The sequence below is a fragment of the Tauraco erythrolophus genome, chromosome 9 (assembly GCF_009769465.1).
Source record: "Tauraco erythrolophus isolate bTauEry1 chromosome 9, bTauEry1.pri, whole genome shotgun sequence".
Taxonomy (NCBI): domain Eukaryota; kingdom Metazoa; phylum Chordata; class Aves; order Musophagiformes; family Musophagidae; genus Tauraco; species Tauraco erythrolophus.
Window position 1 is genome coordinate 14,334,111 of NC_141473.1, and position 25,166 is coordinate 14,359,276.

The 25,166-nt window shown below is 45.0% G+C and overlaps 1 protein-coding gene across 2 annotated transcripts in view; it reads right to left on the minus strand.

Moving 5' to 3' along the window:
- Positions 1-2,107: 2,107 nt before the first annotated feature.
- NEURL1 (neuralized E3 ubiquitin protein ligase 1) overlaps positions 2,108-25,166 on the minus strand; it is a 162,670-nt gene continuing 139,611 nt past the window's right edge. For both annotated transcript variants that reach the window (XM_086616744.1, XM_086616743.1), the window contains 3 exons: positions 18,886-19,566; positions 3,696-3,842; positions 2,108-2,349 (listed from right to left, as the gene is read on the minus strand). In XM_086616744.1, the coding sequence (XP_086472870.1) occupies positions 2,108-2,349; positions 3,696-3,842; positions 18,886-19,566 (1,070 nt within the window). The remainder of the gene's footprint in view (positions 2,350-3,695; positions 3,843-18,885; positions 19,567-25,166) is intronic.

The following is a 25,166-nucleotide window of genomic DNA, read 5'->3' on the forward strand; positions in this document are numbered from 1 at the left end:
CAAAAATAAAACGTTCCCCTTGTCTTGCCCTGCGTGGAGGGGAACCAGTCCCACTGGCGTGGTGAAGGCTCGGGAGGCTGCTTATTGCACGTTTCCCCACATCCACTATTTCATCAACGCTTTCCCACCCCTTCGGTTCCTTCTCTCCGAAATCTTTTGTCTGGGCACAGCAGCCATGGTACTCCAGTGGCTCCAACAGCCGGCCCGGAGCGCCGGGCAGGGCTGGGTTACGGCTGTACATGAGAGGTATGCAAAAGAAATAACGTAAATCCCTGTGACCAGAACATCAGCGCTCAGGTTAGCGCTGCTCACTGGGGCAGCTGCAGAGCCCCGCGGCAGGCTGCAGGGATGGCAGCGCCTTTGGAGAAAGGCTCTACAATGCACTCTCCAGCTAGTAGCCTCTTTTACTTCCTTGAGAGAATGGGGTGAGGACATGTTTTCCAGGCACTCTCAGGAGCAGCCTCTGTGTGTGCTCCTTCACCCACCGGCTGCCCAGGGGGCCATGATGCCACTCTGCAGTGAGCAGCCATGGCTGTTGAATGCTTTTATCTCTTCCCCCCATGTCCTGTCAGCAGCTGTGTGCTGAGGTGCAGGAAAAGGCTTGGCAGGAGGGATGTAACTCCGTGGCCTTCCCTGGCCTGGTGGGCAGCATGGCAGGGCGAGCACTGCTGCTATTCCACCCCAGCCCCGATCACCCATCTCTTCCTCCCACACAGCCCTGGAAGGCAGCAGGTGCTGGAGGGGAGCCAGGCAGCTCCAGCTGCTGCAGAGCCCCCCTGCCCGTGCCCAAGGACCAGCAGCCCCAGCCAGGCCAGTGGCCATGGTGGAGCAGCGGTTTTCTCAGTGACCATGGCAGCCACCACTGCAGGCACCCACTGTGGGGACAGAGGGGTTCCCAACAGGGGCAGGAAGGAAGGGGATTTATTTAAATAAATCAAAGCAAACCAAACCCCTCAAGCTATTTTTTTGTTGTTGTTCTTTCCTTTCTTCCTAACACGTAAGGATAGCTGTGTCCTGCCGGCGGGCTGGCTGTGAAGGGCTGAGTACCACCTGGCTGGTTTTATCTTAAAGCACAGTGATAAAGTTACTAGTAAATGACACCCGCAGACTTGTGGGTTTATACATTCTTCCCTAGTGGGGTTGGGGGTTTTGTTTCTTTTTTTTCTTTTATTTTCTCCCCAACAAGTGCTGTCTGGACAATAGGGGGAGGAAAGGTGAGGGAGATGCGGTCTCCCTCTCCCGCAGGCCCATGGGGGCAGAGATGCTACCAAATCCATTGTGCTGTGCGGAGACCATTCGGGACAAGCCCCAGCAAATCAGCAGTGGGGGTCTGAGGGCCACTTGTCATGCCATGGGGTGGTGACAGGAGGTGGCTGGACGTCGCTGCGAGGGAGCAAGGCCAGCACCAGTCTTGGCTGCCAAATCTGCCACAAATGTCTCTGCCAGGGAACGGTGAGGGAGGAGCAGGGGACAGCCCTCGAGGGGCTGCCAAGGGGCTGCTCTTCTGCCTGCGGACACAGGGTGGGTTTTGCTTCACAAATCCTGGGTCCTTTTCTGCACTGGTCCCAGCCTTTCTGCTGAGAATGCGCTCGCTGCACCTCACTTGCTGGGTCAAAGTTTGCCTCGCTCCATCCTTTCTAAGAGGCTTCCTATGGTCAGGCTGGTTGTGCACTGAAACACGTTGCTTGCTTCTCCTCTTCTGCTAAGCTGTCCTCTGCATGCAGAATGTCACCAGAAGGAGATGTGTCGCACAAACTTTTACCTCTTGCTGTCTCTGCTAAACATTGGAGACTTCCCTCTGCTGTGCATGGTATAGAAAAAGGATAATTGCACCAGCTGGTTTTTTTTTGAGATAAAGTTTAAAATCCACAAGGGAGAGTAGTCCATCGCAACTTCCTTGACACACTGGAGTTCACCCCAAGGGCTTGCTTGGAGGGTAGAAGAGCAGCGTCTAACCTTGTCTCATCTGTTGTCCATGGAAAGGGGATCAGGGTGGTGGTGGGTGATGGTTTTTGAATCTCCTGGATGATGAATAGAGACCAAGACCTGTGTTGTTTCACAGCCTTCTCCCTACCTGCCCAGTCCCACCACAGCATCTGCTGCTGCTCTAAGTGCTGCGGTATGTTTTGATGATATCTTTGATGGCCCGTCTGCAAATGGGGCAGCAAGCGTTGGCCATCTTCTTGAGCTTCAGCCCACACGAGTAGCAGAGACACATGTGTCCACAGGAGTAAATGACCGTGTCTACCATGTTCTCGTAGCAGATGGTGCATTCATCTCCCCAGGGCCCCAAGATGGACGGGGAGATGGGTGACTCAGGCAAGCTGATGGGAGAGTTGGGAGCTGTGCCTGAAACACAAAGAATAGAGTCACTCATACTGCTTAAAAGGTTTCTTGACATCCCAGGGTAATTTCTGCCCTGAAGCCAGCTACAGGGAGAGGAACTATGCTCTAGCAGAAATAGATGCTCCAGGATCAGGGGTCCTTCCTGTGACCCAGTGTCCCATTCGCTGAGCCCTCGTTCACATGCCAAGGCTAAGAGCAGCAAAAAGGCAGCATCTGCTGGGATCTGTTGCCCACGCAGAGCAAACCAAGAGACAGCTGGTCCCACGCAGCAGGGACAAAGAGCAGTTTCACATTTTCAAACTGCTGTCTAAACATTAACAAAGGAGGAAAAATCAAGAGGGGCAGATCAAGCCATCTGCTTTGAACAGGGAGAGGCTGGGTGGCACGTGGTGGCAGCAGCTCCCGATACAAGCAGTGCTTCATCTCTAGGGCCAATGCAGGGATCTGGGAACACAATGCCTGGCTGCAAATCACTGTGTGGATCTCTCAGGAGAGGGGTGGGGTGGTACCCACATGGACAGCATCTAGTTCATCATGGGTCCTTGCTTCAAGAGCTGTAAGGGGCTGCACTAATTATGCTCACGCCACACCCGTAATGAGGCCTCACCAATGATGTCAGATGAGGGAGCAAGACAATGAGAAAAATCCTATTTTTTTTTCCCCCGACACTCATTAAAAATCTGAATGTTTGCTGTCACCAGTTATTAGACATGAGACTGGTAGGTACCTTCAGTGAAGAAAGCTCTTGGTTTGGACAACAATGACAAGGAAGGATTTGGTAAGTTATATATCCCACCATCAATGCCTGGGGATCATGCAGGCCTGGGGTTTTAAAAATTCTGCAAAACTGCCTATCATTTTTTACTGCATGCACATTTATCTAAATCTCACTGGAATTCATCAGCATATTAGAAATACCAATACTGCCTTTTTCTGAAGTGGGTATGGAAGGCGTGGGGAGAGGGAAAGAGGGGGCTGTAGGCATACCCATAGCTCCAGTCGAAGCTAGCGTGCAACACATCCGTGCCACACAGCCCTCCAGAAGGAGCTGTGCGTCACAGGGCCGTGCGCACGACAGAAACTCTGCTGCCTCCCTTGAGACTGCTCATGATGAAAAGGGTTGGAGAAATATTGCTGTCTAGGCATCTAAGCAGGTTCCACGTAAAACAGGCTGAAAATAGCCTTTGCAGAGGCTCTCCCTTCCTCCCCGAGGGAGCTGACGAGAGACTGTTGATCACTGTGGTTTTAGAGTCCTTCTGGGAGACCTGTGTGAGACTGGGAGGAGAGGCAGTGCAGGAGCAGGCAGGGGGAGGCAAAGGAATGGCTGCGGGGGATCCCACCACACTTACCACTGATAGAGCTGCAGAGGGGGCCAGAGCCACATGTAGACAATATGGGGTCAGAGACGCCGCTGCAGAGGACGGTGGGGGAATTCGGGGTTGAGGTGGGCGAGCTTGGAGTGGACAGTCCCAGCCGCTCAGCTAATATGGTGGAACCTGCACCATGAGAAAAGAAACCTACAGTTACTTTTAAAAACTGGGGCTGACGAGGCACTGGGGATATACGCCAGGGGATGCAGCTCTCATTGCTTATCAGGATGTGTGTCTGATCAGCATGAAATCTAGGGAAGAGATAAAGGGCAAAAAAAAAACCCTCATATGCCTTTTTAAATGCTAGCAGCTGGCCTTGAAGAGACATAGAGCTTCCACGGGCCTTGAAATTTGCTGGATCTCCTTTAGCCATCATAACCCTTTGTTTCTGCCCTTAAATGTGTCTCAAGTCATTAAGTGCAATTACTTAACTTATGGTTTCATGCTCATATTGGCCCTCAGTACTGCATCCAGCAACGGGCTTGTAGCCAGTAGAGGGAGGACGCAGACTGCGGTAGGATGGGCTGGACTGCAGCACAAGAACGTATCACCTTGTCAAAGCACTCTTCACTAACCCAGCGCAAAACTGCATCATTCCAGGCTCCGACAAATTCATGCAAAGTCACTCAAGGACTTCCCAGAGACAAACACGAGCGTTTGGCAATCAGGAAAACTTAGCTCTGCATCTTTTGTAGAATGGCCTCTGTCAGAGGTGGAGATAAGTCACCAAAATGCATTTGGCTCTGGGATAAGCAAGGACACCTCTCCCCTCCATTCAGGAACGTTTTCTCCACTCCCCTGCCTGTCTGGATGTGATGGCTCAAGAGTGCAGAGCACCTTCAAGTCTCTTCTGGGTGTCCCCAGCTCCATTACCTCCTGCTGTCACTGCCCACCATCACTGCTGTGTTAGTGTGCTGTCTGCAGAAAAGCCAGCTCTGCCCCACAGCCTGCTCAGCACCCTCCTTCCATCTCAGCCTCTTTCTTTAGCTGTTGTAACCAGTATCTTATAGCCCCTTCCAAAGGGGAAAAAATTGGGAGTGCTTAAAACTCTAGCTGCTGCAAAGGTTTTTGTAAGGGAATTTCATTGTTCTCGATGCAGCTGGTCGTCAGTAAGACAGTGGTGAGAGAGCAGCATACACATACATGAACCAAGGTACGGTGTCTTGGTGGTAAGAACTAGTTTGCCTATGGTTTTAAAGTTTCTAGTCCTCAGCAGAGAAGGCAACCAGGGTAACTCCAAATCAAACCTAAAATGCTAAGACTTCTTTGCATTACCATATAAGGAGCCGAGAGACACAGAGGGTTTGGATCCGCAGTGTCCTTAATGAGTTGGAGGCTACTCTCCGCAGAAAAAGCAGCAGGAGGAGGCCAGGAAAACCCCACGCGTTAGAAAGGTCTTTCAGTTCCTGTTTGCAGGGAGGCTACCGAGCCAAGGAGGACCAAACCTGGGAAGCAGGGACTCTAAGTGCCAACTGCGGATTGTGCAAAACAAGCCCAAGCACAGCAGCAGCCAGTGCCAGATCCAGATCGGCCCTTTTTAGCCGAACAAGACGGAGCTGTTTAAGTGCAGCACGGACTGAGTGGGGGTCGTATTTGGGTCGAAATCTGTTCTGAGGACCGCGTATGGGAGAAGCAGCAATTAGCTTCGCCCTTCGATCCTTCAGTTTTACCTCTCTTCAAACGAGGAGCACTTTGCTCCCAGGCACAATCTGAAGTCGAATTAGCCTCTGTAAAGGGCTTTGGGGCTCTCACACTTGAGATGCTGTAGAGCGGCACTTCCTTTATCACACAGACGGGAGCCGAGGCTGGAGTTTAGCTCAGTGAGCATGCAAAGAGAATGATGCAGCCTCTAATGACAGCCACTAGCAATGGCCCTTCCCCTCCAATCTGACAGATGACCGTAGCAGAGAACTTGCCCTGGGGTAACACATACTGTAAACAGGCCCAGCAGGGGCACAGACTTCAGCTCCTTCACTGCACACCAAACAAATATGAACACTGAGCAGCTGAACAAGTTTTCCAAGCCTTCCCTCTCATCCCTGCAACCTGGAGACATTTCTTCCATTTGGCTGACACGCAGCACATTGCATTTCTACCACCAACCTGGTCATTTCATTAAATGCAAAATAAAGACAATTAAGAGCATTTTTTTCCAGGCTAATAGGAGGATTTGGAGGTGCCCCAAGTGTCACAGAGTATGAACTGATGAAGCACGCTGGCAGCAGCGCAAATGGCCTTTCCACAGTGCAAGGAGAGCTCGTCAGTGCAGAAACCACAATCTTCTCTGGTTGTGGCTGGTCGGAGTCCCAAAACGACCTTACTCAAGACCCAAGGGCCAGCACACACCTTCCCCATTCTTTCTTCTAACACAAGGTGCAGCTCTTGACTTTTATCCAGCGTAAATATAGAGATTTGTTTAAGACAATCTGAGTTCCTTACCAGGCAAGACACTCTTCTCCCTCGGTGACAGAATAAGCAACATAAGACACGTTACTCATGCTGTTAATATATTGCTGGATGGTGTGCAGATACCATGACAAGGATCACGGAATGAGATCATGCAACAGGGTGGAATGAGTGTGGCCAGCTTGGCTTAACTAAAACCAGATACATGTGCTCAAGGCCAAACATGCTTATTGTGTGCACTGAGGTCCCACCAAGAGCTAGCTTTCAAACCATGATTTTAAAACATTAAATAATTCTAAATAAATCCATTTAAACAATGATTTAGAAATATTCTTCCTCTCTGTAAAGCCTACAGATAAATTGTCTCTGCTGCTAACTTGTCTCATGCTTGCTCTCAAATACACTGGAATCACCTTTAAATGGATTTTGAATCAATTCCATTTGCTGTTTTATCTTTGCAAAGTCCAATTATTAGCAAAAGCCAATGCACATTGACTCCTTCTCTGTTCATCTCTCATCACTCTGGGAGAGGTACAATTAAACAACCTATATGTCCACGTACAAAAGGAAAGAGCATATTATACTTCCAGTAGAAGAGAGCATTACCATGGAATGCACAGACAACATCATGCCAGGAAAGGCTGCTAGTATGCTAAAGGTTTGCAATTCAAAACGATCTTGCCAAACTGGAAATAGGATCCAAAATAAATGGGCTGGTATTCAATACGATCAAATGCAAAATGCAACACTTAAGCAGAGATAATCAGCTACACAAATACAGTACAGGGAATTAGTCCATCCAATTACAAATAGAGCTGTCCTACAGAAAAAGGCCAGGGGATTGCTGGAGTCACCAGATGATCATAAATGAACAATGCGGTCCTGTTATGAAAAGGTTGCGCCAATCAAGTGTCATATGAGGCTGGTTAAGGACTGGAACAGGAGCCTGGAGGCACTGTGGTATCTTTGTCCCTGGAAATACTCAAAACTCAACTGGACATGGTCTTTTGCTAACTTGGAAGTTAGCTCTGCTTTGAGCAGGAGGCTGGATTAGATAATTCCCAGGGGTCCCTTCCGACCTAAAATGCTTTATGATTGATTCTATGATTTTAAGATGGCAACATTTTCACTGGCTGCTAAAAGCAGAGAAGAAACAATCTGTTCTTTATGAAAGTTCTGGATAAGACAAGAAATCATGGGTTTGGACTCCTAAGGTATTCAAGTTAGACATTATGGAGATAGTGAAGCACTGCAAAGCAATCAGATTTCCTAAAGAGACTATGGCATCTCCATCATTAGAGCTCTTTAAGAATAGGAAGGTGAAGTAGGTAGTCCCTCAGGATCCCGTCCAGCATTTATGATTTTTATGACAGTAGTTACCTGTATTCATAATTGCCCTTTTATAGAACATCCTAACTATGACCCAAATACAGCAGCTGTGGCCCTCAGAGATGCTTTTGGCTTTCTTTGTCTATTGTGGTGAACAGGGAGGTTTCCCAGAACATTGCAATCCACTCTCAGGGGTTATCTCCTGAGGCTGGCCCAACTTTTAAGCAGATATTTTTTGCTCATCCCTCTTAATGGCAACTGTTTGGGGAGACCTGTGCCACTGAAGGATTTGCATTGGTAAGAAGGCTAGATACAATGTCAATACTTCCTATAAATAGAGAAAAATTTCAATTAACTCTCCTCCTTCATTTGCTTGTAAAAATATTATTTCTACATCTCTTTCTCATAACAAAGTGATTACGTTGACCTGCTTATTACTGTGTAGGCCCCAGAGAGAGAATCGGAAAACAACCAGAACAACAAAACCAGGTGGGAAGAGCAACGTGCTGTCTGTGTTCTCCTTCTGAGCATGCTTAGGGGCATTCGCTGTGATGCAAATAAATCCTCAGGGCATCTCTGTGCCCTACAGCAAGGAGCAGCTGCCACGAATCTGTTCTGCAGCTATTCCCAACCCATTGCTAGCAAGCAGTATATTAAGACTCCCAAACTACAGCTGAGACAGAGAGAAAAGTAAAGTAATGCCAAAAAGCATGTTGCTTTCTTACTGCTGTTGACTTTGGATCACTGAGGGTTGGGGAACTACCAGTTTAAGGTGTTCACAACACATTTCTTAATCGGCTATCTATTCCTGAGAGAGTTGATAGAGAGGCAGGGCCATTCCTGGGACTGAAATAGTGACAACAGGCTGAACTCCATCAGATTGTGAAAAACATCCATCAGGCAGTGAAAGACACCCAGTAACTTCTTGGGATTTGATCAGAGCATTCTTCATACTGTCCCAGCATGGGGAGCAGTGTTCATATTCATAAGGAGGCAAAAGTAAGAAGACTCTACCCATTTTACTAACTATCTGTCTCCCTCTCTTATCCCTTTCCCCCTCAAAATTAAATTCAACATTATGTAGTCCCATTGCACTTTTTCAGATCTTAACCCAAAAGGCCTGCAAGCACAATGTTTCCATCAGAGCACTAAGACTGTGCTCATGGAAGTCTTGCAGAAACCAGGCTCTACAGGCTGAAAACATCTGCTGCTTTGAAGTGTAAATGCAGCATTGCATAGTCTAGAGATTTTGCTTTTAAGGAAGAAAAGAAACAAATGAGCAACACCCAGTGTTTGCTGGCTGCAAATAGGAATGAATGTCATTCCTTCTGCCCCCAGAATGCTTCCTGGCAATACCAAACACCATCTCAGGTGGTTCACTCACCCCCTGCTATTTGCATTACCTGCCTAGGCTCTTAATGACTATTTCACAAGCGTTATAAAAATAATGTATAACCATTCCGTCTGCGCTCCAGATCTATTCTTTTTTTCCCCTTTGAACTCATCCAACTTAAACTTTGTTCTTCCTGGCTTACAGGATCTGTCAGTAAATGACCACCACTGTCCAACTCTCACAGCTCAGGTAGTTTGATCATCTTCACCTTTTTAACGGGCTTTCCTTATCCATACCCATCTTAAGGACTATGTCAGTTTCTTAACTAAACATTGTACCTAAAAGACAGACTATGGTAGCCTCCTGCCATAGTTTCTAAGGAAGGTAAAGTCTTATGCAACATACTGACTTGCCCACACACTGAGTATCATGTGGAGGACATTGACAGCCCCTCCTCTTTTTGTAACACATTCACTGCATAAATAGAACAGCTAATAAAGATCAGGTAATTGCCAACAGTAGTCACAGATTTTCAGTGTTGTTCCATCCATCTGCAGGTCCCAGAGCTTCCAGGACACAGTGGAAAAGATTAGAAAAGCTGCTGAAATTTGGCTGCAGCCTTCAACTGGCATATTTAAGGGTGCTCAAGAGACTTGTGCACTTCTCATACATTTTAGTCCCGTGAGCACTGAGCACCTGACATAGTCATTTAGATGCCTTTCAAAACTCTCAACTTGATTTCCCTTTGTTAGGAGACAGGTTTTTAAGCCTGTCAGCTAAAATAATTCCCCTATCTCAAAAACTGTTCAATATCCTTTCTCACATTTAACACTCTCAATGTATCAGGGCCATTGATTTTGTTATCTAAATAGGATCAAGGTTCTTTCAAAAATCTGGCACAATTGTGGGTACTGAGCTCATGTGAACATCTGCCTACGGAGGGCTGTCCCGTAACACGTGGGCTCTTGCAGTGTGAGTGAGTCATGATGGTACTGAGACTGGATACTAGAGCAACTTAACCCTGTAAAAATCATATCGTTGCTTACTCTTACCTACTACACATCTTTGGCTTTATAGTGACCACTAGTATGTGAACACTCTTGATAAATAATCATGTGCAAGACTTTTAGGACTGGGACCTCAATTTTGGTCCTTACTATTATTTTACTGGAAAATCTCCTACATACTTTTTTTTTTCCTGCTCATGATTGTAGCTTGTATAGTACTTTCCCACTTTATTTTTTCTTCTATTCATCCTTCCATTTCAGAAAAAGATAGATTCTTTTACCTATTAGAGAATGCAGACTGGTGGAATTACACAGCTGTTTTGCATATGACAGGAGCAAAAGCCCATGTTGAAGATGTCGTGGGGAACCTGGAACAGTAAACTAAATGGGGTATTCTCTTGGCCTTGGCAAGACACAGTGTACTGAGATCTCCTGAGTACTTCCCTCTGTCTTCTCCCAGGAAGAACAATGAAGTTTCTTTCTTTGGATGTTCCCCAGGCGGATTTCAGACTAACACCTCTCCCTTCACAATGATACTAGAAACCGTGGTATTCCGTCAGTGGCACATCCACTAAAATGTGGGTTTCATCAAGACTAGCTTTGCAAGAGCTAAATCCTTCTACGTTTTATTTCAGTACCTGGTTTTCACTAATTCAAATGTTCCATCAGCTGTGGAGAGAGCTGCAAATACCAAACATGGTTTCAGCAAGCCAATCTCAATACTAAAATGACCGCCTTACCCACAGTGTGTTCTCCGCTCCACTGAGCAGCCATATACATTTCTGCACATTATTACCTTTTCTCGCCTCCAGCCAAGGTTGCAGGAGAGCTATTCTGTCCCCCAGGGCCACTCAGGTCTTGCCCAACATGGACTTTTGAATCCATCATGCTAAAACAAAGGAACAAAGCACCTGTTGCTGCCTGGGCACATGGTAGTTAAAGATCAACAATAATGTTAGGGAAGGATGTAAGCATATCCATCACTTCTGAATGCTATAAAATACATGTATTTACACAGCTATTTGTTATGTTCCCACGGTGATGGGAACAATACTGCATTGACCAGAAACCAGAGCTTCCTTCCCCTTGGGGTCGATGTTTTTTGGCCAACCATGCTCTCAGAGCCCAGCCTCTATGCTGCAACTCATCTCTGCCTCTCAGGTGACCAACATCAGTTGATGATCCATGGGGTTTTATGCATTCAAGTGTTTCCTGGGGGATTTTAAAACTGTTCTGAATGAACAATATTACATTTTGTTCTTTATAAGCCCATGAAAACATAAGGGATTTTGCATTATGCTACAGAAATGCCCGGAAATAGGTTAAAAAGCAGCCTGGCAGATTTCGCATGCAAAACCATAAGGCCTGTGTTTGCAGATGGGTGTTAGAAAACCACTGTTCAGGGAAGTAAAAGTTATATCCAAACCACATGGAGACCAACAGTTCAGACTTTCATGTGGATCAGAAAAGAAGTGTATTTTATGGCTTCACTGGAGCATTGCAGTCTGCTATGCCCAGAAGGGCAGCAGGGCACCAGCACATCTATTACCCTTCTGCATCATATGCACAGTCCAGCTAAACAGGAGAGATATGAAAGCTCCAGACACCACAGAAGTTTTTGATCCAGCAACTCTCAGAGCCCAAGCCCAATGTGCTGTCTGAAAGAAAAGAGCACACAGCAAATTTACAAGGTATCTTTCCTGACATGATAGGTGAAGTTCAGCAGCTACTCAGCACTTCATCCTGCAAAATCCTGACAGTACGGACACCATGCAATGAATATCTAGCTGAACTGAAGTGAGTCTCTAATGGGTCTCCATCTCTCAACCTGAGAAATACTAGACCAACAAAGCACCCAGACAGATACTTAGTTCAAAAAGAGGTAAAAAAAAAGAAGCCTGGATTGAGTACCTGAACTGCATGAAAAACGAGAGTTGGAGCTTTTGTCTTAAGAAAAACAAACAAAAAGCCCTCTAAAAGATCACAGATATTAATTACCCTGACCAAAAATGCTTCTGTTCATAACGGCACCTTTTTCAGCTCCATCTCAAAAAGGTTATTTGGCTCCAAGTATCTGTAAAACCACAGCAGAAGTGGTTCTGTGAGCAAAAGGAAAACTGCTGCCAAACCCAGCACCACCAAGCTCTGTGCTTCTCCAGGAGGGACATGTATAAATAGGGTGGCAGATGCATACAGGAGACGAATACTCTCACTTTTCTTGGCCAGCACTGCTCTGAACTTCTGTGGGACACTGCTGGATGAAAAGGCATCTGACAAAGAAGGAAAAGAAAGAGTTCAGCCTGCTATGTCACTGTCAGAGTAGCCAGAATAACTAACTCGTGCCAGTGTTAGTTCAAAGAATAGGCAGATTTTATCTGTCCTGACAGACAAGTTGCAGTTCAAAGAGGCTGGTATATGATCTCATATCCTGTATATAGGCAGGCAGAGGCATTATGAGACAAGGCAGATCTATACATCACTTACTATGAACATCTCACTGCAGCCAGGGATAGCTTATTATCCATGTGATAATAATTTCTGATCTTGTGGAGGAGAGTGTCCAGAGGATGAGGCCTTTGCAAGCCCTGTGGCTGTCACTTAGAGGAGGTCCGCTTGCTCTACCCAGCTGCCAGCTGATACCTCAGGACACAGGCTAATGGTCACTGACTTACCCGTGGCAAGCATGGGTAAATTATGTCATGTGTGACGAGATCTTTAGCCAGATGGTACAAAGGTGCCACAAGCAGGTATTAACTCTGACGTTGCTGACATTGACACAAGGGACAAGCATTTGACTGCAGCCAGCTCTCCGTGACCATGCAGTTTTTCCAAGGCACAAGTTATAAAGCAACTTGTCCTCTTTAAGACAACAGCTTCAATTTGTGCTAATTCTCCTTTAAAACAATGAAGATAAAACAGGACATGAATGGAGAGCCTTGTGCAGTGCTAGAGTCAAGCTGAGAAGTTATGGACGCTGTAAGGCTCTTGTACAGCTCTTACAACTTAACATCAGTAATGTGTACTTCACTTGCAATGAAAGATAAACCCATGCATGATAGGAGGGTTTATGAAGAGGCACCAATTAATACAAGTGGATTTCTTTCCAAGAGACACTTAATATTAACTCTCTTCCTTCCCCCCTAATCTCTAACCCCATAAAATACCATATACCCTGAAGTGCAGAGGAACTCCAGGCAGTTAAGTGCCACACAACACAGGCCTGTTAGATCCCAATCAGCTTAATGAGTCCATTTTCCATACAAGTGGGAAATATTTCCAAAACAAACAAACAAAAACACAACATGGACAACAAAAGTCGGGGGCACTTCTAATTCACTGCTTGTTAAAGGAAGAGATTCATTATGTGCATTTCTGTGCAACAATGCTATGCATTTATCAGCCTTCTCCTGTGCTGTACTTAACTCAGCAATTTCCACATCACTGGAATGAACGAGATGGAGAAGGATCAAGTTCCCAAATGGATAATGTACTGGCCTCCTCTGAGATCAGAGATGAGGGTGTGTGATTTACTGCTGCAAAGAACTCTCTCAAACAGAAGCAGCTTATAAATTTAGAGCTGGAGAATCAAGATCCTGGCTTCTCCTTGCCTGTTTGAGATACTTTTCTACAAACTGTACCTACTGTCTGTGCCATGGGGAGCGTGTCTAACAACTATACATACCAATTATCATTTCAATATTTTGCATGCTTGCTGCAGTAATTGCATGTCCAAAGCAAGTATATAACTGCACCCAGAGTGGAGAAGTTTTTTGGGAGGGAAAGATACTCTCTCATGGGATGCTGGAGTTCTGGGATAGTCAAGGAACAACCACAGGCTAAGAAAATTGTTTATACAGGAATGGACAAAAGCCCAGGAAGAGAGGAGGTAAGATGAGATCAGCTCCCCAAAAGTCCTACAGATTCTTAGGAGGATCAGGCCAGACAAGTGCCACAGTAGAGACCAGAGAAAAGAGAAGACAGGATCCCTTGGAGATAATCTGGAGACAGCAGTTGCAGGAACTGTATCAGCAAGACAAGTGAAGAATCCTGGGACGTAGAGGAATAATCCTGGTCAGAAAGGAGAGGGCAGTCTTCAAGGCTCAGATATGGCCTGTGAATCACTAGTGGTCTATGGAGAGCTAGTCACTCACCTAGGATGGAGCTAAAGCCAAGGAAAATCAAATGGAGCAGTGTGATGAACATTACAGAAGGAGGCAAAGTAATTCCCCCTGGTAAACCATTGCTCTGTGTCACCTAAGCAAGACACTACTCTGTTCACCCATGACACTGCATCTCTTTCCAGTCAGTTCCTCAGGATAAGGACTCTCACAACATAGGCAGCACTACCAGGGCTGCTAAGCTTGACCACCAGTAAGAGTCCTACTAGGCACAGCTATGAGTAAGCTTGCTTGTATGGGATTTGGACACAGCTTTGAGAAAGCCTTCCTGTAATGGGATTGACTGCAGTTTGCCTCTACACACAGGCACTGAGGCCACTTCAGATCAAATTTCACTGTTGACTTAGAGCCCTTTGCCAGCACCTTTTGTCCCACAGTACTCTGCTGAACCAACTCCCATTTTGATCCTTTGCCAACTGCCGCTGTCAGAGAGCCCAAGGAATGAAAGATTCATATTTGTTCTGTCTGCAAGTTCCTGCTCAGCTCTTCCTTCCTCGCCCTCCCAGTTTTGAGCCTATTGACCAATTTCAAGAAAGTCTGGAAGAAGGCTGGAAACCTCAGCAACAATCCATTTCTAAATATTTTGCAGCAGGCAGGTAAGTAGGAGCCCCAACTCATATGCCCATGGTAAAGGAGGCAGGAGAGCTTAGCCCACACATGCTCTGCATCTATCCAGCACGGATGCGACTACAGACTTGCCCACACCAAATGCTGGCTCTTGGGTTGTTTTTTTTCAGGCCTAATGCTGGCTCTTGGCTAGCCTTAGGAGACGTCCAGAGAGCTGCAATATTGTGCAGCTGTTCTGGTGGGGCTGGAGTTACTGAAGTGCATGGATAGAAAGGAGACAAATAAGTTGGCAACTCAGCTTCAATAGTATGACTGTTGATGGAACATGTTATTTCATTGCTCAAAAGAAAACTTCGATATTACTGGAAAGGATGAAATTCACAAGGGAAACCACACAAAAAAAAATAAAGGAGATGAAGGAAGATGTTTTACGTGCTGGTGATTCACTCGGAGACAAAAGAAAATGAAACAATATCCCCAACCATTTGGATCCCCAAATACTAAATATATAAACTTATTGCTGTGATAGCTCTTCCAGACATGAGTCATACATTTTAAAACCTTATGGGGTCAATAAATTTAACTTCATAAATGAATTACACCACCAAAACCAGACCAGAACCAGACCAATGTATCCAGACTGGCTCTTTTCAGCCTCTCAGAGCTGTCAATAAAACTGTGTGCGAGCTGAAATGCTTACCAGCAAAAGCTGAAAGCAGTAAATCAGATTTAATAGGCTGGTTTTGTCGACTGGGCAGGAATGATGCCTGAAAAAAAACAACACAAACAACCCAAGCCTGAACTAATGGAATTCCTAAAGGGTATGCAGAGATTGCTTCATTTCTACATGCCTAATTATCTGGGTTTCTGTTTGGTTGTCCTGTGTGCATAACCCACAGAACTTTGGAGTTAAGACCAGCACTTTACATATAAAATATTTAGAAACACTTCCAATCCTGACAAAAAGATCCATTGCCTCCCTCAATAGCTGGTTCCTGCAGTTAATTACCCTCACTTATGTTTAATTCACATTCACATTCCTTCATTTTCTAGCAGCTTGATATTTTTTATGCTATTATCTGCTACATTAAAGTGTCCTCCTCTTTCATTTATTTTCCCTCCATGTGGTCAAGTTGCCTTTTAACCTTTTCTTTGCAACAAATTGACATCCTTCCACCTCCCACTACAGATGACTGTGGCCTCTCATCATGCCGTAGTGGTGCTTGGGTTTAATTTATTTTCCTTTTGCTGGGGTGACATAACGAAACATAGTGTTTCCAACCTCGTCTTTATTTTCTGCTTTTCTACTTCTCCTACAGCAAATATATTGCCAGTATATGATGCCAGATTGATAAAATGGAAACAGAAGTCCAAATCCTTTACTATCAAACCAACCCCACGCTGCCCTCCTCTCTAAGAGTTCTGTAAGACCATCAGCCTGGGTAGAGATGGTCTCCCCTGATATTTAGATAAGGAAATAAATGTAGCCCCAACACCGTGGAATAACTGCAGCCAGCAAACGTCAGCTTCTGTGGTAAAGCCACAACTCAGGAGAGATCTGGGCTTGGCCCTGCTCTGGGTCAGGACCAAATAACTTATCTCAAGGTGTGAAATGTAGTACCCAGTGATCAATACCCTGAGTCATCTTGTTCTCTGAGTCAAAAATAAACCTTCTCCAGGTGCAAGAGTGGCATTGCTGCTCTCCACCTTCTCCATCCTCCAAAAGAAACAGAAAAACTGGAGAAGAAGCAAAACCAGCAACTTTAATTTCATTTTATAGTCAGCTGTAGTGCTGATGTTCTTTTAAAGCTGCTTTGATTAATCTAATAATGGCATGCCCCCAGAAAGAGAATGACATCTGCTATTTAAGATAGGTTTGGTACAATTATGCATCTTGCTGTATTTGTGTCTCATTTCTTTCAAGGATATGGAATTTCACTTTTTCCATTAAAACTAGAAAAAGATGACTATAAACATGTCTTCTCCTGTGATATAAAGTTCAAACTACGAAAAATAGATCATACAAAATTACTTCTGTTTGCATTCTGAAGACAGAGCTTGTCATTAGAAAGATGAACACTTTATATTCTTCTTAGATTTTCTAATATCGTAATGACAGATATTATGGCAAGCACCATAATCTGTTCCACTGCAGTGCGAACAGTGCACATCACCTCCCTAGTAACATAGCAAAAGCCAGAGATGAGACTCCATTTTTTTTTCTGCCTTCTGTCGGGATATTGCTGATACATAAAATTACTGCAGTTGCACAGTTGTGCAGTGTTGGGACAGCATCAGTGCTCTTCTCTGGACAGCTGCACTGTATTGATACTGGGACTGTACTGCTCCCAGCATTGTTGTACTGGAAACATAGGTCTGAAAAGCTCTGTTTGTATTTTAAGACCTGCTAAAAATTATAGGCAAGCTCCAATGTCATAGCTTTTAACTGGGAAGCAGCAGCTTGCTGCCCGGGCTGATTTAGATAAAGCTGTACACTCAGTGGGGTCCTACCCTCTTCTTGAGAGAGGCAAGGTCAGCAAGTCTGGGTCTTTTCACTTACATGAGAACAATAGCCCATTTTCAGCTTCTCCTCCAGTGACTGAGGCTAGAAAAGTCTGTTACATGGTCACAAACAGAGATAGTAAGGAGTTTTCCAACTCAGCAGATTTCATTTCATGGATCCAAACACAGATTTATCTAAAATACACCCTGGGAGCGTACTGGTTTGGGCTGAATGTGTGAGCAGGGAGAGAGGATGTATACAGGGACTAGGAAATTATCTGCATAGCAGGAGGTTTGCCCAGGACGCAGGAGGCCTGCATTCAAGTCTGTGCTCTGATGAATTCTGTATGAGGATGTGATTCTGACCCTCTGGTGAGACACAGCCTTTCTGCCCTCTTTCAGGACCTACTGCAAACAAGCTATTTGCTCTGTGCAGAACCGCCAGAATTAGTGATCTCACATGAAAGGCAGCACTGGTCGATGACTTAGTTTTACCAGCAGGTCAATGACCTGTGGATGTTTTCCTTCTAACGTATACAGGAGCATTTAATCTCCTACTTTACAGAGATCTGTTTGACTTCACCTACCGTTATCACTATGACATGTTGGTTGAGAGCAGAGCTAGCCATGGATTGCGTACAGTATCCACAAGAAATGTAATCAGGCTGAATTATCAGGGATTGAGTTTTGGGCTCCTGGAAATAAATTGCAGTATTACATTTGTCATCTGTGAGCCTTTAACAGCCACAAAACACTCACAGCATATTCCTATGGTCAACTTTAAGCAAATTATATAGGGCACTTCAGACTGTGATGAAGGTGAACTGGACCCTGGGGGGGGTGGAGGGGAGGGAGGAGTAGCATTTTCATAGAGAAGATTTGAAGCAAAAATGAATATAAGTATATTTTAAGAAAGGAGCGTTTTTAAATCATCTGTAGTTAGAGGAGTACCAGGAATTACAGGAATTACATCATTTTCTCAGAATTCATTCTTTACTTTCTGACACTAACACCAGCAGAACCATGATATGATCCAAATTCATGGCCAAACACATCCTACACTTGTGTCCAATATACACATACACACACAAAAAAATCAATTTGATCCTGAGCAAATACTATTTCAAGGCTTTTCCCTCCACACCTTCAAAACATGATTTTCAGCATCTAAATGAAGTACCTCAGTTAACAGAACTTAAAAAATAGCAAAATATCAGGAGAAAGAGGCCTGCTCTTCAGAGGTCCAACAACCTGTATGAGCTACGCTGCCTTAAATAGGGCTGAAGGACCTCTCCTGTTGAGCTGGTCAGTGCCATGCTCTATGCACCACTGGGATCAATGAGGCACAGGGGTTCCTCTCTGCTTCTTAGTCTACCTCTCAGATATGAGCCTGGGGAAAGAAAGGGGATTGTTCTTTTGGGAATTGGTCATGCCAGATAGCTAACACGCAGAAAAGGGAATTGGATCTCATTTTTCCTGCTGGCTATGCCCTACATTAGCTCATCCCAAAGCACCTCTCCTCCCTCTTCCTTACTTCTCCTAGGTCAGTGGTGACTCATCAGTACTTTAGTGGAGGTCTCTGAGGCTTAATTAATTATCTGAAAAGAGCTTTGAGAATGTCAAGCGAAGGATGCTAGAGAATTGCAAAGAGGCAAGTCTTGTAACTCATATCCATGAGCTACGTATGTGACTTTTTATATTTTTTTTCCTCTTTTTATAAAACCAAAATTTGCACCTGATCCTAGAGCAAGGATGGAGCCATTCATTTCTTCCACCTTTCCCCCTGCAATGCATTCCCTCCCTTGCTATCTTGTGCGTGAGGTTTGGAAAAAGGTGGTCCAACGTACCCAACAATCGAATTTGTGTGACTGCGCCGTGTAAAACGAAGAACATCCACAGGGGCTGGGAACAGTCCACGCAGACCTGCATGCCAGTGCCAGCACCATTGTGACTCAAGTGCAGCTCACCATCCGAATTCACCATAAATCCCAGGATGTCTCCACTCTGGAGGGGCACCACGACTCGGCAGATGGCCCAGAACTCCTTTCGGTCAACCAGGGACTCGGGGTTATAGGGGAGGTCGCTGGGGCGCAAGGTGCTGGGGTCGCAGGACGTCACCCCGTAGGACAGCGTCCCCGTGCGCACGGCATTGGACTTGTTGATTTTGACAAAAATAGTTTCGTTGATCCGAAGGGGTCTGCTGGTAAAAACCAAAGTCCTCTCCTCCCGGGCGTGCTCCAGACGGGCCACGGTTTGGTCATCGAGGATTTTGACGTGGGGTCCCCGAAGGTGGTGGAAGCGGAGGTCACTCTCCAGCTGGGAAGGGAGGAGGTGAGAGTGCTGGGAGTTGAGGGAGTTCTGCGGGATGGGACACGTGGTGGCCGTCATGTGGAAGCTCTCCTCCTGCAGGTTGAGGTCGCACAGGCTGACCGAGAGGCGCGTGTCCTCCGTTTCCCGCCGCAGGGAGGGCCGGCGGATGGCAGTGAAGGAGCGGGGCCGCAGGCAATCGGGAGGAATGATCTCACTGTCTGCGGGAGAGAGAAAACAAAAAAAGGGGTCACTCCAGAGAAAAAGAAAACATCCAGGAGTTTGCAAATCACTATCGGTTTGATTGATATGTTTAAAAGGGAAAATCAGAGACCTGCTGCCATTAATAAATCTTCCCCTTTAAAATATGGAAGCAGAGTATCATAAAATGTATTTGCAATTGGTTGCTGTTCTTGTACTTTCCCCACCAGCATCACCATTTTCAGCTTCTGAGCAGGCAGACTCAAAATCGATGGAAAGAATTGACCAGGGGAGGATCTCCTTGGAGAGGGGAAACAGAGGGTAAATATCTGAAATACACTCTGAACGTACCAATCGATATCTATACAGCCTCCGAGTTTTCATGCCCTCTTTATTGCCTACAGTAATTCTCATAGATCTAGGAAATAAATATCTAATACACATTTTTTATTTTAAAATAAATACTATGTTCAGTTCTAAGTTATTTATCATCATATGAAATTTAATTAATATTCCTGAATATAATTAAGCATTATTGTTCTGGTGCTCACTGCAAACCAATACAGATATGGATTTCACAGTGGTGCAGAACTTGGGAATACGCAGTTTTCTGTAAGTAACATACAATCATTTATTATCTCCAAGCCAAATAATTAAAAAACAAATCTACAGATATGTAGCAAAGAAAGATGATGCTTACACATTCAAATCCACCAGTGGAAACAGAATTGCACCTTATTCTCTTTGTTAGTCTCACCTGCTGTTTCAAGAGCTAATCATCAATTTATTTGATTCTTTTTTCTAAGGAACATAATTACCTGCCTTTAATACCTAAATTACTTTTATTTAGCTACCGTGTTCCCATAGAAATTTTAAAGAGCGATCTACTGAGAAAAAAAACATTATTTGAACAGATTATAAAAGCAAGCTGAAGTAATGCAAAGATTTATACTTCTGTTTGACTTTCTGAACTCTGAGAAGCCCATAGCATCAAGACACTATTCGCTGTGAGACAATTGAGCATGTGAGTAGTTCTCTGCAAACGCTGTAATAAGCTATGACCTGTTTTGACTGTTCCTCTGTGGGAGCTATGCCTGAAGACTGTTGTGGCTTCCAGCCTGGGTCCGAACGACATGAGATGATACCACCCCATACAACACAATCCCCGCAGGTGGCACAAAGCAACATTACCCCAGCCTGGGACTTGCCCCAAACACGGCACAAGGTGGAACAACAAGAGGCAGAGGAGCAGAGACTCGTTCCTAACCCACCTGCCAGGCGATTGCAGTGGGTGCTTCTTCCAGCCACCTATCCTTGGGATTTTCTTTTATGACAACAAAAGATTGAGAACTCAGGGTCTCTGAGGATTTTCCCAATGGGATGCACCCTCTCCCGGTACACCAGAGTAGTGGCTCTGTACTGGTGTGCCAAGGAAAAACGTCAGCTACTGAATAACCAACATCTCCTGCGATATCTGAGGTCTGACTAACAGCTTTTCCTGCCCTCCTCTTCTGGGAGCCCTGACAAGAGCACACCCACACACAGTTTGGCTTCAGGAGAGCTCTTTGCTTTGCTTAAACTGGATTATTCCAGGCTCCTCTTTAAATAAACTGCTATTAGAAGGGAAGCACAGTCTCATAATAAAAATGGGCTTTGTTTCTCATATTTGATTTTGCCCATACTGATAGTTCAGCTTCTCTTCCCAGAAGTTAATTAAGAAAAGGAGGAATAAATAAAAACAGAAATTACCCCAAGTAATTTAGAAGTGGGTCGCATTAATGCTTTGTAATACATGGGCCAGCATTTGCATTGCAAGTGCTCCTGCTGGATAGAATTAGATTTATCTTACCCTCCTTTGGCTGGAAACTCACACACGAGAACAAATTAATACTGGCAGCTGACGACGATCCTTTGGTGTAGGTGAATGGGTAGAGACCTTTCTGAATAGGAACAGAAGGTCCTCTCCATTTTATTCCCTGTAACTATGCATGTGCAGCCTGGCTGACAACTGTGATGTGTGGGTAGCTTGCAGCCAGGGTTTTGAAACAGCTTGTTTTCCACCAGGATGCTTGCATTTCCCTTTGGCTGCTGGACAAAATCTCTTTTTCCATCTGAAAAGAGGTTAAGAGAGAGGGAGTTCTGCAGACAAGACACATGGCAGCGACAGCAAACCAGAGTTACACATCCAACTCTTTTACTTAAATTGATTGGTAGCTCAGATGCCTAGCCACATAAGGGATAAGATGTCACAAGCATATGGGATTGACTGTGAGACCTAGTTCATTAATGTTTGCAAATATCCATGGAAGAAAGGATTGCAGTTTACTGGTACCTGAAGTGGGTTTGCAAAAATTGAGAGAGATGAGTCTCCAAGAGATGCTGGCCTGCTCCAGGCTCTCTTTTTATAAATCACAAAATACGCAGCCAAAGAAGAAAAGAAAAAAAATCCCATTGAATATAAAGCAAACAAAAGTGGGATTCATCTTTTGGGGTGGTAGGTAAGTTGGAAGAGATGTGGAACGTCATTTATCCAAAACGACTGATAATGGCCAAGGGCTATGAAAGAAAAATTCTAGTGAAATGTAAAACAAATGAGGTGACTTTGAGCAGTTTCTCTCACCAGAAGATTCCCAGGAATGAGTTACTTTCTTCCACTAAAGCACCAGTTGTCACTTTTTAAACACAGACCAAGCTGTCCATGCAAGCGTGGCCCCTAATGTAGCCACACTCCTGCAGAGTATTTACAACTGACCTTTAACGCTTACAAAGGAGGGACTCACTGTGTAGGAGTGTTGAGGCACATTTATAGTTGCAGAGACAAACCTGGAGCACGCATCAAAAAGATGGAATGACTGTATGTGATGAGACTGCAAAATACAAAATGGATCCAACCGCCAAGGAGATCACCTGGCTTCAGCCTGAAGAATTTAGAAATCATCTCTGCTTATTAAATATTCAAGGTTATAAAATTTCTTGTATAAGGCAGTTGGCTGTGTTTCTTTGGGAAAAGTCAACTGGTGAGAGACCTCCCTGGGTGAGAACACATGAGCTTGTGAGGGACTCTCACTGAGTCACCAGAGCAAACTTTAACCCAGCTGGTCAGGGTACCTCCAGCAAGCTTGCCGCGATCGCGGCAGCTCGACACAGGCAGGCTGCCCAGGTAGCTTTCCAGAGAGGTTTTGTTGAGATCAGCGAAGTTACGGTGCCAGTGCCAGATTTAGAGACTTAAAGTTTCTGGTAGCAATACAGACATAGCCAAAGCGGAAAGGATTTCCAATACAGTTGGAGAATCTGAGACACCGAATTTTTGTACGAGATGCCTAACTTCACAAATCCCTTTGTATCTTTTTCTGGCTTTGTTTAAGAAAAAAAGTGCACAGAAGTAGCAAAGTAGAACTGAATGGCACCTGAGCAATTCAGTCATCCTCTGTTTTCTCCTTCTCTTTATTGGGGTTTATCTGCAAAATTTAGATTCTCAGTAGCTGATGCCTTACACAGAAAATTAACTTGAAGTATCTTCCTCAAACCAGAGGCTTCAAAGCTCTCTGTTTTCCTGCTCAGAGGGTATGATGTGCCTCTTGCTTCGTGCAGGCTCAATGAAACTGCAATAACACTTTACAATCTCACTTACAAGGAGCTGGTGAGCAGCCAGGTACAGCTGTAATTGCTGCACCCAAATCCAAAGTATTTCACTACCACCTCTTTTTTGAACCACTGTCAAATGTTGTCTTCTTAAAATGATCTATGTGCTTAAGCATGTATAACGTATAATATTTATTTACTATAGATATCACATACATGCCCACTTAATAGAGCTACATGCATTTCCAAACACACGGATTTCTAACCACCAGCATGCACAGATCATCTCAGCCCTGCAAAAACCCGAAGGGGATGTGTTACTGTCAGATTGTCAAATCATTATTTCCTTTCCCTTTTTCAGTACTGTCTGTTACCGCCTGGAGGCTTGACTTCCCAAGGTCATGAGCAGCCAGTATTCACGCACCTGTACAGGATCTGAGAAAGCAGAGCAAACTCAGCACAGACGCACACACATGCTGGAAATTTGCAGAGTCCAGTATTTAACTGCAAGCTCTAGGGACACAGATCTCCTCCGCTTGATGAATTTTCTGAGACTGATGCAATCTATGGCCTCACATGAATTGTATTTCTTCAGAGAATGAAGGCTGCAACCTCTCTCCAGAATGAGCTATGAAAGACTTCGTATAAATGAACCAAACTTGAGACTTATTACTACAAAAAATCCTTAAAATTTAGGAACTCAGACTGATAACCTAAGAATCTATCCCATTTCTAATGATCTTCCCTCCCAGGAGAGAGAAATGCTATGAAAAGAAGGAACAACCTAGTCATTCCCTGCATGTGGAGAACATTTCTGTCCTCAGCTACTAAGCAAAGAGTAAAAAATTGGTAAGGTCAGAACCTTGCTAGAGTACTACTTCCCTTCCAATGCACAGCCCCATGTTCTTTCTTTCCTTCTGTTCTTTGCTTTACGTCTTCATAAGTGCACTTTTCTTTTGATCTGTTACTTCACTGGGTAATAGTATTTTCAGTGAGTACTGGTGCTTATTGTATAATTTCCATGACCAAGGCACTAAGCTACCAAAAGGCATCTTGAAGTCAGTGGCCCCTATAAGAATATTCTATGTAAATACACAACTGCGAAAAGAATGTATACTGTATTATTCCCACCATGCTGGAGGGCCTCCATTCCTACTCAGGAATGCAGATGAAGACTCCTTTTCCCACCATCAGCGCTACCTGTCACGAGAGGTTTTTTCGGGACAACAGCTGGCCTTCCAACACCTGGAATCCTGCACTATCTCCTCCCTGGTCTACAGCAGATTTACACAGCTAACAGTCCATCTGGAAAGACACTGACATTGCAGGGAGACGTGTCTGAAATACGAGGCAGATGTACCACGCCGTGAAATAACATTGCACTCGAAGGCCATTGGGAAAAGCAACCAGTCATAAGACAAGAAATAAACCTGTGCTTCTGGAAACCTTCTGTCACTCACAGCCTTGTACTCCACATCGTGGGAGCGCAGGTACTAATCCCAGCTCAGCTGCCTGCCTTGCAAACTCTGCCCATGCTGTGCTGTGAAAATCTTTGCTCCCTTGCTGACTCAGTCCTACCGAGCTGATGTATAAAGCTGGGGAACCACCAGGCTTCAGCGCGGAAGTAGCCAGAACAATTTCTGTATGTTGTTTATAGCTCAATTTATTATGTACTTTAAGGTGACCAAGGAGTAAAAATTCAGGAAAATGGAAACAACTTATATTCTCATTTATCCCTCCTGAAAGAAGGATGAAGATCACTGTGACCGAGGGCAAGGAACAATACCCGTTCACAAACCCTTTTGGTTACCAGCTTGCCCAACTTGTGTACGGCACCCAGTCCACAGCACCACCTCCACTGACAAGAAGAAGAGCAGCCATGACTGGGTCTGGAGGACCGCTGTGTGGCCCTGGGTTCAAAATCCACCCAAATTAAAGGGCGACTGGAAGCAGATCTTCATGGAGCCTGCTCTACTGATGGTGTTTGAGAAGTCCTCACCACTGTGGGATGCTCTGCTCCAGCTCTCTCAGGCTCTGC